The 14,335-nt window shown below is 39.7% G+C and overlaps 1 protein-coding gene across 1 annotated transcript in view; it reads right to left on the minus strand.

Annotated features, from left to right (window-relative positions):
• mrvi1 (murine retrovirus integration site 1 homolog) overlaps positions 1–14,335 on the minus strand; it is a 37,430-nt gene that overhangs the window by 11,454 nt on the left and 11,641 nt on the right. The window contains exons 15-22 of the mRNA XM_039610555.1: positions 13,909–13,937; positions 4,218–4,436; positions 1,877–1,983; positions 1,737–1,798; positions 846–1,019; positions 625–702; positions 450–475; positions 166–222 (exon numbers count right to left, since the gene is read on the minus strand). Coding sequence (XP_039466489.1) covers positions 166–222; positions 450–475; positions 625–702; positions 846–1,019; positions 1,737–1,798; positions 1,877–1,983; positions 4,218–4,436; positions 13,909–13,937 — 752 coding nt within the window. The remainder of the gene's footprint in view (positions 1–165; positions 223–449; positions 476–624; positions 703–845; positions 1,020–1,736; positions 1,799–1,876; positions 1,984–4,217; positions 4,437–13,908; positions 13,938–14,335) is intronic.

The raw sequence follows: 14,335 nt of genomic DNA on the forward strand, positions 1-14,335 counted from the left end.
GACAACTTATAATATGTACCTGACAATAACATAATAAATCTTAACAAAGGTTACAGGGAAAATTTTGGCCTTTTGAATGATCACAATCGTGTTTTTCCTCCCCACATTTGACATTTGAGTTTTGGTGTGTAAATAAACAAAATGCAGTAAGCCTGTTGCTCGTACCTCCTGGTTCTGACTGGTTGCATCAGGCTGCTCCCTCCCTGGAAACACCTCCTGATACTACAAGAGATAATAACAACTTTCTTGTATTAATATTTACTAAACTGATTAAAATTTCCCCAAACTGGATGTTTATTTCTGTGCGTTGTTTTTTTTTCCAGAGACAATGTTCCACTTCATATGAAGCAAACTAATTAGAGGATCATATAAAAAACACAATAAAAACTCCAAATGTGGCAAACACGTCATACTTGAAAGCTGTTTAACAGTGAGATCAGTTTCTTTACCTGGATTGTCTCTGAGGGTCCTGCTGCTGAAAGAGCAGAAAACAACTTACAAATCATCTTCACCAACTCACGGAGTGAAAAAATGACGCCAAATTAGGAAAAAGGTTAAAAATAAGGAGTGTAGTTTATTGTTAATAAATCCAAAGAGCCCAGACATGAGACAGAAAGCACACACCAGTCTGAGGGGCCACAGTAAGTGAGCTGCTTCTCGATGAACATGGTGAGGATGATGGCGTTGGAGTTGGTGAAAGACCTGAGGTAGGGGGGTTGTGAAATAAAAATCAAAGCTATAAACATCTTCCATTTAAATGAAACACTCAGACACCAGCTTCACTCTCACAAATCTATGTGCAGTGTTTTAGTTTGTGTATTTATATATTTGTGCATGTGCGCTACCTGTGGGCGAATCGGTGAGGCTGCTGGTGGATCGTCGGCCTCGGCGTGTCAGGAAGCGATCGCTGACCTTCTTGGCCTCTTCAAGCAGCTCCAGGTTCTTCTGTCGATCCTCCTCAGAGAGCTGCATCTCCGGGAGCGGATCTTTCACCAGGTCAATCACATTACCTGTGCTGTCTGAGAAAGACAATATGAAGGACGACACATGTGACACACAAATGCACACAGACCCGTAAAATTTCTGCTTGTTCCTGGTACCAAAATATAAGCAGATAGTATACCGTAAAAAAAAAACACCAACACAAAATTAGGCTTCAAAATATATCAGATCAAAAGTGTATGCTCTGTTGTATCGGTGCAGCTGTGTCTCAAGTGTATTTATGTGGGATTCATTGGTCTAAAATCTCAAAGCAATGAACAATTCACAGATGGATATAAGCCAGTAAATCAGGTGATGAGTGCTCGCCAACTTGGGGATGATTTTATTGTCTCCTCTTCTCGGAAACGGGCAACAAGCTAAACATCAAAAGTAATCAAAGCGCCAAAAGCATTTCAAGCATGTGTGAGTCTCAGGATGCAGATGACCAAACTTAGTCTTAATGTCATAAAAATTCTTGTGTAAACACGCACCGTGAGAACATTAATTTATCTTTATACATCGCTGGTTAGGTCTTTCAACAAAACTGATTTAAATATGTTTTATATATAAAAAGTCACTGTGAGAAGTCGCGATTTGACACAGTGTTAAAAATGTTTACCTAAGAACGGTTTAGTTATGGAAAAACACTTAAAAATAAAGTGGAAAATTTTTATATGGTGCTGCGCTACATCAAATAATAACTATTACATCATAACACAGTAAAAACTACAGTTGTGTGTGTGTGATTTACCCACCAATTGTGGTGATGGGCACCCCGGGGGAGCTTCTGACCACGCGAGCTCTGGGACTGTGTGGTCTGAGAGAGAAAACAGTGATGATCTGGAAATGCTGTCTCTGTTTCAAATTAAAATTGAGAAAGCTACTGGACGATTACCTGGCCTGTTCCAGCGGACGTCCATCCTGATGGACAACCTTAGCCTGCTTTGGGTAGACGATGGTGGGCGCAGTCATGACAACAGCTCGACTTTCACCTGGTACTAACTGTGCAACACAACAAAACTTAAGTGTGCATCACTTAATACAGCAGCCAGTTTGTGATATTAGATTAAACACAACCTTAATAAGGAGCAGATCTTTTTAAATGAATCTTGAACTTACACAATAAAAGGGTTAAAGGTAGATTTTGAACATTAACTTAAACCTCATACTACATATTCCCCAAAAAACAAAAAAAGAGCCAAATTTCAACAAACCAGTTTAAATCTGGCACTAAAAGGAGAATATTGACTTCCAGAGAGTCTATTCCCACTTAAGCACAAAGAGGTCTGTCGCCTCTAGTAGGTTATGATGAACACTATTGTGGAATAGCTTCAAAAGGCTGCTAAAAGTAAGTACGCAAATAAACACAGACTGACATGAAACCCTTATTCTTTGAGAGGTCCTCTTAAAGCTTATCTCTGCAATAGATTCTTGAAAAAGGAGTCTTTCTGCTGCAACAGGCTGCTGATTCACCGTGGCTCTGTTCCTATAAGGGTGGATACTTTTATAGTGTTGGCTTATGCACTGAAGATTGTATTACACAGTTTCATTACTTTCTTCAGAGATTTCTTATCTATCTTGTGTGTTTATGAGGTAAAGGGCACTGTTCTCTGAGGTTTAGCCTGTTTAACTCTTTATTATCTCTGGGATGATTAATGACTCAAACTCGGAGTCTGCCCCATTAAGATCTGTCCTTAAAGTCTTTGAAAGCATTTCTAATCTTCAATTATTTCAATGAGATCGCTCAAATGGCACACAGATAAAACTTCAGATTATTACCATTACCGTCACCACCAGCCTATCACAGGGCTAATACAGAGAGACAGACAACTATTCACACTCACATTCACAGCTAAGGCCAGTTTACCTAACACCACTAAGTGCATGTCTTTGAATTTGGGAGGAAGCCGGAGTACCTAGAGAGAATCCACGCAGACATGGGGAGAACATGCAAACTCCACAGAGAAAGACCCAGGATATTCTTCCTGTCAGCCAACAGTGCTAATCTCTATGAATACAGAAAAAAACTAAGAACTCAGACAGATTAATTAAGAACAAAACCCCCCAAAACGTAACCAATCATGGGGATCTTGACAGGAAATGCTGCTGACGTCACAGAAAAATGCAAGCTGGTGTAAACTCTGGTGTTTTAAACACAATATTGTTTAAAGTAGTGATGTTTAGCTGCCGGGGGTGGGGTATGGGAGTCAATCTTCTCTGTATCTATCTGTCACATGTGACATTAAACAGACAGAGGATGTGGTCATTGAACGGGAACTCAAACCATGGCTCCAAACCTGAGAGCCCAGTCCAACTCCGGTAAACATGAGTTAAGCATGGACTTGTCTCACTGAAGAAGCTCTTAAGCAGGGACTTTTTTTTATCCTGTTGTATTTATCTTCATAAGTAATTTTAGATATAAAAATGACTGATGTCTTAATCTATGTGACCTCACAGCGGGCTACAGGCATCTCTGGACAGCTACATTTCCACTATAAGGAAACTACAGTCATTTAAGTTGTACAAAATAGTGACATATACATCTATGCAAGTTTTTACAATACTTTTTTTTTTTACGATAAGGAGCAAAAGACCTGCATTTATAAACTTTGCCACACATTTTCTTTTAAAAGTTGGTAAATTGCTTTTTCCTATCTAACCAAAGGGCTCAAATTTGTCACAAAGGACATAAAGCAGATATTTTATAGAGTCAAGGTATTTGTCAGATTGTTAAAAAACATCCTGCTGTGCAAACTTAAAAGCAGCTTTTACCCTTTTTCAAACACCTCACTTTACCTTGGCTCAGGGAAAGTTATTATGACAACCGGAGCGACTTTCAAAGAATCGTAAAGCATTCATCAGTCACCGGAATGAAATTCATTTCCAAACATTTAGTGGGAAATAACTAAAACATGAGTGCAAAAAGAGTAAAGTATGTACCAAATCAGTTGCCAAAATTTCAGTTTGTTAACTTCTGTCATTCTTTGCGAAGCGCTGCCTTGGTCTGACAACAGGAGGGAACATTTGTGACAGAAGAGGCTTAGTTAAGGAAAATAACACTTTGCTCTCACTTGAAAAGGAATGAATCAGTGACTTCTTCAGTGAAGTGAAAGAGGAACTTCTTTCTGAGGGAAAACTCAACATTGATAAAAATTCCTTTCAGGGCCAAATGAAGTATGAAGTCAGATGTTTTACCTAAAAAAAGAATATCAAACAGGGACAGCGGCTGCACTTACTGTGCTGGGAGAGCTCGGGGAACTGTCCATCTCCTCTGGAGAGTCCTCCTCTTCCTCAGGCAGTGTGGGCATGGCCGGGCACAGAGAAGGGCGAGAGCGGGTGTGCGGGAAAACAAAAGGGGTCTCAGCAGCAGGCGAGGCGTCACCGGACTCCTTGAAGTTACAGTCACTTTGTTCGAGAGGAGATGTCTGCAGCAAGTCTCGCTCTTCTTCCTGGAGCTATAAACACACAGAAAACCAAATACATGCATTTTAAGCATGATTAGAGGCATGCTGAGGAGAGCTCCTTCCGATCAGCAGCAGTTATTAAACTAGTACTTTAGCTACTTTTCAGGAGAATGCTCTTTCTGCCTAACCACAGCTAAAAAAAGGATAAACCAGAACTAAGAAAAACATTGCACTGCACAAACAACTCCCAAAATAGCTCCATACTGCACATTAGTGAGATTTCCCAGCATACTGCACATATGCATCAGAAATGAAATCACCATGACTCATGTCGAATGTATGAGTTTTAAACTTTCATGTGAGCAGGATGATTTCCAGTCAAAGCGTCAGGAAGCATCAGAGAATGAAATAACATGAAACATGCCAGGAGTTCATATTGGGAGTTTTAACAGGAGTCGTCTGTAGTGCAACAAGACTTCAAGGAATGCTTCCTTATTCACACAGAGTCACCACAGTGGGTAGCTCTGCATTTTCGATTTGGTAGATTTTTATACCAGATGCTTGTCTTAAAGCAACACCAAAGGCATTCCTGTCTGCTTCCAGGATTGAACAGGAGAACTTTTGCTTGTTCGACAAATGTGTAAACCACTACACCATGAACCACTTAAAAAAAAGAAATCCTTCCTTGTCTGATTCATGATCTTAATAATACGCTGTCTAAATTCAAAAGAAACAACATGCAGCAGTTAAACGCAGCATCTCTGTTTTACAGCACAAGTGACTGAAATCACAAACAAGCACTGCTCACGAGTGAGCCTGCAATGTTTCATGTGCTTTTCTTCCCACACTGTGACTTTCAGCAGGCGGTTACTGTTTTGACCACAAACAGTGACTGGGATGCGCTTTGTTGTTATAAAACGCTGCTACAGTCAGTTTAATTTGCTCTCACAGGCTGAATGAGGCAACGAGCTCCCGAGGGGCAGCGCAAAACAAACAGAAGGACTTGTAGATAAATTATGAAAAAATGATTTAGTGGATGGTGGATGGAAGATTACTGAGAGGAAGAGACTCGTGTGTCATTCACATGAAGGCAATCAAAGTCAATTAATTAAAGCTTTCCTGACTAAAATTGTACAGTGCTGTGAAAAAGTATTTGCCTTCTTCCTCTTCCCAAATTTTGCATATTTGTCACATTTACATGTTTCAGATCATCAAAAAAAATAATATTAGACAAAAGTAACCCATGTTACTTGCAGTTGCAATTTTTAAAAAAGACTAAGCCAAGTTCAGTTTCACTAGCCCCACCCAGGCCTAATTACTGCCAGACCAAGAAATCACTTAACTAGAACCTATCTGACAAAGTAAAATAGGGTAAAAGATCTCAAGAAACACCACATCATACCATGATCTAAAAATCAGCCAAGAAACAAAGTCTATCTATTTGAAAAGTATGACAAAGCCATTTTTAAGGCTTTGGGACTCCAGTGAACCACACTGAGAGCCATTATTCACAAATGGAGAAAACCTGAATAGTCGTGAACCCTTCAAGGAGTGGCCGGCCAACCAAAATTACTCCAAGAGCACATTGACAACTCATCCAGAAGGTCACAAAAAATCCAGAAGAACATCTAAAGATCTGCAGGGCTCACTTGTCTCAGTTAAAGTCAGAGTTAATGGTTCAACAATAAGAAAGAGATTTGGAAAAAATGACATCAAAGGAGAAAATCACTGCTGAGCAAAAAGAACAGAAAAGCTCAACTGACATTTGTGAAAAAAATATCTTGATGATTCCCAAGACTTTTGGGAAAATATTCATAGAGTGTTGAGACAAAAGTTAAACTTGTTAGTAGTCCATCTCTGGTTTTGGAGTGACCTAGTCACGTTGAGGCCATTAAGGCTAAAAAACTCTGATGTGACTGAATTAAAACAATTCTGCAAAAAGGTTGGGCCAAACCCCCTCCACAGCGATGTAAAAGACTCACTGGCAGCTATTGCAAGCACTTGATTGCAATTCTTGCTGCCAAGCTTGGATTTGACTACAGGGAGTGCAGAATTATTAGGCAAATGAGTATTTTGTCCACATCATCCTCTTCATGCATGTTGTCTTACTCCAAGCTGTATAGGCTCGAAAGCCTACTACCAATTAAGCATATTAGGTGATGTGCATCTCTGTAATGAGAAGGGGTGTGGTCTAATGACATCAACACCCTATATCAGGTGTGCATAATTATTAGGCAACTTCCTTTCCTTTGGCAAAATGGGTCAAAAGAAGGACTTGACAGGCTCAGAAAAGTCAAAAATAGTGAGATATCTTGCAGAGGGATGCAGCAGTCTTAAAATTGCAAAGCTTCTGAAGCGTGATCATCGAACAATCAAGCGTTTCATTCAAAATAGTCAACAGGGTCGCAAGAAGCGTGTGGAAAACCAAGGCGCAAAATAACTGCCCATGAACTGAGAAAAGTCAAGCGTGCAGCTGCCAAGATGCCACTTGCCACCAGTTTGGCCATATTTCAGAGTTGCAACATCACTGGAGTGCCCAAAAGCACAAGGTGTGCAATACTCAGAGACATGGCCAAGGTAAGAAAGGCTGAAAGACGACCACCACTGAACAAGACACACAAGCTGAAACGTCAAGACTGGGCCAAGAAATATCTCAAGACTGATTTTTCTAAGGTTTTATGGACTGATGAAATGAGAGTCAGTCTTGATGGGCCAGATGGATGGGCCCGTGGCTGGATTGGTAAAGGGCAAAGAGCTCCAGTCCGACTCAGACGCCAGCAAGATGGAGGTGGAGTACTGGTTTGGGCTGGTATCATCAAAGATGAGCTTGTGGGGCCTTTTCGGGTTGAGGATGGAGTCAAGCTCAACTCCCAGTCCTACTGCCAGTTTCTGGAAGACACCTTCAAGCAGTGGTACAGGAAGAAGTCTGCATCCTTCAAGAAAAACATGATTTTCATGCAGGACAATGCTCCATCACACGCGCGTCCAAGTACTCCACAGCGTGGCTGGCAAGAAAGGGTATAAAAGAAGAAAAACTAATGACATGGCCTCCTTGTTCACCTGATCTGAACCCCATTGAGAACCTGTGGTCCATCATCAAATGTGAGATTTACAAGGAGGGAAAACAGTACACCTCTCTGAACAGTGTCTGGGAGGCTGTGGTTGCTGCTGCACACAATGTTGATGGTGAACAGATCAAAACACTGACAGAATCCATGGATGGCAGGCTTTTGAGTGTCCTTGCAAAGAAAGGTGGTTATATTGGTCGCTGATTTGTTTTTGTTTTGTTTTTGAATGTCAGAAATGTATATTTGTGAATGTGGAGATGTTATATTGGTTTCACTGGTAAAAATAATTGAAATGGGTATATATTTGTTTTTTGTTAAGTTGCCTAATAATTATGCACAGTAATAGTCACCTGCACACACAGATATCCCCCTAAAATAGCTAAAACTAAAAACAAACTAAAAACTACTTCCAAAAACATTCAGCTTTGATATTAATGAGTTTTTTGGGTTCATTGAAAACATGGTTGTTGTTCAATAATAAAATTATTCCTCAAAAATACAACTTGCCTAATAATTCTGCACTCCCTGTAGGGGCATTTACTTTTTTCACACAGGGCCAGTTAGTTTTGGGTAATATTTTTTTCCCCTTAAATCGTCATTTACAAACTGCATTTCATATTTACTCGGATTATCTTTGTCGATGCATCTTTTCTGCTTATCTAGATCAGACAGCTGGAGCCTATCACAGCTGCCACAGGTAGCCAGTCTGGCGCAGGGTCAACACATAGATACAGTCAACCTTTCATATTTACAGTCATCACCAATTAATCTAAGCTCATGCATGGTTTTGGACTGTGGGAGAAAGCCAGAGTACCAAGAGAGAACCCAGGCAGCAGACCTAACCATTTCACCACCGTGCTGATAGCTTTGTCTAATATTAAAATTTGTTTGATGATCTGAAACATGTAAGTGTGACAAATATACAGAGATATAACAACATATGGGCAGCATTAAGAGGAAAAAGCCAACTGCAAACAAACTGAAGGAGGATTTAGTTTTGAGGAGAACGAAAATGAGAAAAATGCCTCAAATTTGCCAATTATATAAAAATCTAAATAATCTTGGCCTCAAGATAAGACCCAAGCAGGGAACGATCAGCTAACATGAACTAAAATGAGTGCAAAGATTAGTGTAATCATCAATGCTGAAGCTGTAAAGGCTGTGTAATCAAAACTTATGATGCAGCTCATGCAAATGTGTAACATGTAGAATATTTTATTAACCAAAGAGAAGAAAACAAGGCTGTGTGATTCTGTATGTATCATGGTGGTACATGTGAATACAATTAAACTATTAATCAATTCTCAATAAATTATTTTTAAAAACCACCATGGATTAATTTTACAGCGTTCAAAGTGCCGTCTTATTGAGTTGAACCAAAAATGTAACAAAACCACAATATCACCATATGTGCTGCTGTGTTGATGTTCACACTGGAAAAATAATTATTTATTTGTATCAGGTCTGAGCTGTTTGAGCTGATGTTTACCATGGACACTGCAGCAGTTACCTGGCTCCCTAAGCTACAAGCCAACCTGACTTAATGCGTGCAGCTTGTTTGAACCATTGTTTGAACACACAGCGCTTCCCTTTTCAGTAACAAATTTATGCAAATCACATGTACTGTATTTTTAAACCACTCTGCAGAGGAGCACGGTATACTCATGATCGACACAACTTCTGTGTGTGCTAATGTAATGCACGCATTTGTTTGATTTCACCAGAAAAAGAGACATTTACATACGTCCAATCAGCACAGATATGAGCCCTCCTACTGCCTACTCTTTCAAATCACGTGCAGCAGCTTTGAATAATATGTGCAGGAAAGAGGAAGGTGTGATGAATGAATGGTTATTTCAGAGGTATGGCAAGTGGCCGTGTGATGGACGAATCCTCTGAGAATTCAAGGCCAAAATATGCTGAGTGCTGCTCAGTGTCATCACAAAGATGACAAGTTCTTGGGAACATATGGGGACAGAAAGGCTGTGAGTCACTGGGGAGGAAATGGGTTGTTTAACTCCTCCCTGCAAGCAGCAAGGACATTTCCTGAATGCAGGGACACTGTCATATGCGACGGAAGCATTTAAAACAGATGTTTTTATACTATAAAACGATATTTCACGTTGGCAGAAAAGAGTTAAAGAGATGCTGGTTGCTTTGTTCTTAAGGAGAGCCAGGACGTTTTTATCTCTTTTTTTTCTAATTCTGTAATGAACTGTTTTAAGTCTTCACGTGCTATTTATAAATTTAGAAGAAAAGAAACTAGTTTAAGGTCCTTCTGAGTTACTCACAAATGAGCTACTGGTTATTTCTAACTAACTGCTCTTGAACTTACTAAACTCATGAAACTATTTAATTTTGTGCAAAGATTTTTTATTCAGCCATAACCTGATTTGTTTCTAATTATGGACAGAAACATTTAGACAAAGAATTTGAACAATAAAGGAATCAATGATCATGTTTTGCATTTAACGACAATGAAAGAATTCTTTTAAGGTTCGCTGTGAGGCAGGCAAAGTAGGACCCAAATGGAAATAAAAATACAAACTATAGTTGCTCAGGAACAAATAAGACACAGCAAGGAATCTTACTGAGAACACACGAGGGAGAACATGACGAAGAACAGAAGGAAACTGTGGACATAAATACACACCAGGTAATTAGGGAGCAAGAAAGCTGAGGAAAACAAGACTCAGGCGAACAGAATCCAACTAATCAGACAAGGGGAAGCAAAACTAAACACACCACACAGGGGACAAGGGACTATCAAAATAAAACAGGAAATAGCAAGCACTCAGACCAGGAGTACGACATGTGAATTTGAAACAGGAACAGGATATAAACAAACATGGAGACATAACTGACTGGGGAAACAGAAAGGGATTACAAAAGATGTTTTAAAATATAAAATATATAAAACCAAAATACAAGATTATCAGAAATACAAAACCAGAAAATCCCAAGAACCCTAGAAACTCAAAACCCCGGGTCCAAGAGCCAGGGACCAAGATAAATTCTAAGAAGAAGCCCAAACAAAGTCAACCTACTCTGCAGGAGGTTAAATGGTGTGGTGTTTCTTCAGCAGACCGTGAGACTGAGATAAATATTGCATAGTAACTGAATCACTCTGATTATTTCCTGAAAAGGGGGTCAGAACATATGGGCCTGAGTGGTGATAATGCCTTAAAGACTTAAAGTACTTGTTGATTTGATGAGGAAGCTTCATATTGCAGCGTACTTTAGTGGTCACTTTTTCTGTGGAGGGAGAAATAAGGACCGGCATCCTGCTCCCCTCCTCCTCTTACATAAGCCCATTCCCTCTAGCCAGATTTGTTTAAAATTTGGTTGTGTGAAGCATAGAGCACAGGGCCAACAGAGGAAGTGGTTACCACGCAGTCGCAATCTGAGATAACAAGTCAGAGGAAGTGTAAGAAAGAAAAAATGGATTGACGGCGATACATTCATTTAAATGAGGGAGCAGACTAAATCCACAGGCTTCAAAAAATGCATGGTCACATATGAAGGCGAAGGAAACATGAGACAGAGTTTCACTTGCAGACAAAAAAAGCACTTTATGCAAACTCATACCAACAGTTATCTAGAATATCATTTACCCACAAATATTCATGCACATGTTTGTTAAAGCTGCAGAGACCATAACTAAACTGAAACTGCATGCGTCCACCACTGTGCATAATCCACTGTGACCTCATAGCTCCTTGCAGCCGATCATCTAAACCTGTCCACAGAGAGCATGCACCTTACCTGAGTTGGGTGCTGTAGTGCTGTAGAGAGAAACACACACACACACCGCGGCTGATCTCTCCAAGTCAGACCGACTTCCCACAGTCAAAGCGTCACCCTCAGCCTTTCCTTCAGAAAACTCCTCTACCCTCAGGGCTTCTCCTTCCTTCTCCCGTCCCCTCTGTTCCCTGTCTTTTTTCAGCAGCAGCCTCTCTTTCACTCCTGGGAGCTTTGACCATTTAAGGAGAAGGGCTCTGTGAGCTGCTGTGCAGTGTGTGTCTCTATGTGTGTGTTTGTGTGTGTGTCAGACCGCTGTTCTCTTATCATCCCTCAACTTAACTTAAACCTGAAGAAAGATACAAAATGATGTTATTGTTGCTTCAGAGTTTGTGTGTATGTGTGTTATTTTTTCACTTTTTACGTTGTCAGATGTGTGGGACACTTTTTTGCATGCTGTGGTACGTTTGCGTGTTTGTGAGAAACTGATGGATCGATTGTGCCTGCCTGAGCTTTGTTTACTCTGCTGGCTAGGAGGAATCCATGCATCCACTTCCAAGCTCTTGAGGTCCATTAATGTTTGGTAAACTGCCCTTCCAAAGCTTCTGTTATTCATGCTACTTTGTCTTAAAAGTCCTGAAATCATCTTGAGTTTTGATGGGATAAAAAAGGAGGACAGCAGTCACATTGTTTGTATGAGTACAGCTGACTTTTACAGCAAATTACAGCATAAAATTTTTATTTAACATGGGCTTAAGTCTTAAGTAATCATGTGTGAAGGAAACTGTTGTTGAAAGGAGGAACTTGTGATAAAAAGTCAGCTGTTTCCTTATTTGATACGACTACTGCGATGATTATCTTAATGCTATTTTGCCAATAACATTCTGCTGTTTTATTAAGCAGGCAATGATGATGATGATGATACTAGAGTCTACAAATAAATTAAAATAAATTATCAGATTATTGTTGCAGACAAATTAATTCCTATTTTACCCTTTTAGCAGGTAATTGTTTAGTCCATCTGGCGACTAAACAATTAACTACTATAAGGGTTGCTCCTGGGGTGGGGGAGAGATTCTCTGTTTCAAAGGGTCACAAAATAACTTGGAGGCAGTTCTGTGATCATAATTTTATCCGCTCAAACCAACCCTGATAAATTCTGCTGAGTGGTAATTAGTTTAGTACTTACTAATGCATACGTGTGACAAGTATAGTCATGTGACTCCATGGAGTCGTATGAAAAAATAAGTACACCCCAGGATTCAGTAGCTTGTAGAAATACCTCTAGCAGCAATGACTTGAAGTATGTACGACTTTAACAGTGTATCATATCGTATGGGGAGGAAATATGGCTCACTTATCTTGAAGTGTTGCTTCAGTTCATTGAGGTTTATGGGCATTTTGCATTATGCACAGCTCTGCGGAGACCTTGCCACAGCATTTCCATCAGGTTGCAACACCTTTTCTTTTTCAGCCACTCTCTTGGGGTGAATTTACTGGAACCTCCACTAACTGGAAGATTGCAGCATTTTGTTAACACACACCTGAATGCTCGAGACCAGCAAACTGCCAAAGCCTCCACTTTTCCAGAGATGCTCACACTTGCTGATGATCGATTAGTCAAGGTCATTTGATTATCAGCACCTGGCTGTGACTTACCTGCTTAAACCCTCTGGAAGCAACACTTAAATTTTTGCAGGTCTGCATAGAGTCCTGTGAAAAATACATTTTTCCAACATCTGTATGTGCAGTCTAGTCATTTGGGCCTATTTAAAGCCACCCATTTGTATAATTTCCTATCATCTGCCAGAGCTGCCCTACTCATTACATACCCCTTGCCAAGTGATAATATTACTCACTTTAATTTATCTGGTTTTAATGTGTTTATATTTAAAGCTTTTTTTCATACATACTGGTTGTGCTGTAAACAACCAGTATATAAGAAGTTTATGATATACCACCAAGTTTATAAGACACTATTATGTAACTTTAAGTAGATAAGTGTTCACTTTAATAGAAAATAAAGGCAGTCATAATCCTAGCATATGTATCTATTTTTGCATGTTTGTATGTTCCTTATCTCCTCCTAGACGAGTGGACCAAACTTGATAAATCTTTGCTTAAACATTGCTCTCGGTACTCTGACTGCAAACATCTAGATGGCAGACACAAATATTTTATAAAAATATATTTGTATGTTTTAATGGTTCAACTTAGACCTAAATGGGATATTAGATTAGATGCACAATGCATCATAACATGATACCATACCTTTATAGCACAGGGTTTTTCAAGTTCATTAAATGTTTGTGTCCTGCTTCTACATGTTCCATTAGGAGATAAAAGTACGCTGTTACTTATTTTTAGGGCAACTAGACTTTAGTTAAAGGGTAAAAAAATATTATTATTTCCCCCTTAAAGCAGGGGCTAGAAGTAATATACAATGAAACAATCATATGAAGTGCAACAATCTTAAAACTGCTACTAAAACATTAGCACAAATCACATTTAGATACTTTTAATCGTGGCCTAAAGTCAAACGAAGCAGTCACACTTTATCTTACATTGGCAGCCTAACATATATACACATTTCTCACAAGTCACTTCAAAAACCATAAAAGACATAACAATCACACCTAACCTTCAGTTGTGCCTCTCAAATATAAAACAATAGTGCATTTTACAGTAATGGAACAGAGGGAAGGCTTACTTACCGTGCTGTAGCTGCTTCCTCCTGTGCCACCTGTGAGAACCAGAGCACAGACAGAGAAAACAGATTGATTTGCATTTAACAGGAAAGCATGTGCAATGCAAATGTCAGGGGAGAGTTAAAAAAAGAAAAGACTAAGTGAAACATGCAGAGAGAGAGAGTGAAAGAGACAGAAACAGAAACAGAAAACAAATAGGGAAGAAATAAATTGAGTTTTCTGCTCTGTGAGGCTGCTGCCAGCAGCATGATATTCATCAGGTTGACAGAACTACTGTAACTCCCGTTTCAGGAAGTATGTTCCCCACAAACCACCTCGATAACTAGGGGCAACAATAACCTGGCAACTGTCTTAAGCGCATGAGGTGTTTGAGCCGCTGGTTGAAAGCTCTTGTCTGCTGCTTTAGGGGCTACTGATACCAAGCAAAGGGTTT

Source organism: Oreochromis aureus, linkage group 1, assembly GCF_013358895.1.
Source record: "Oreochromis aureus strain Israel breed Guangdong linkage group 1, ZZ_aureus, whole genome shotgun sequence".
Classification (NCBI taxonomy): Eukaryota; Metazoa; Chordata; class Actinopteri; order Cichliformes; family Cichlidae; genus Oreochromis; species Oreochromis aureus.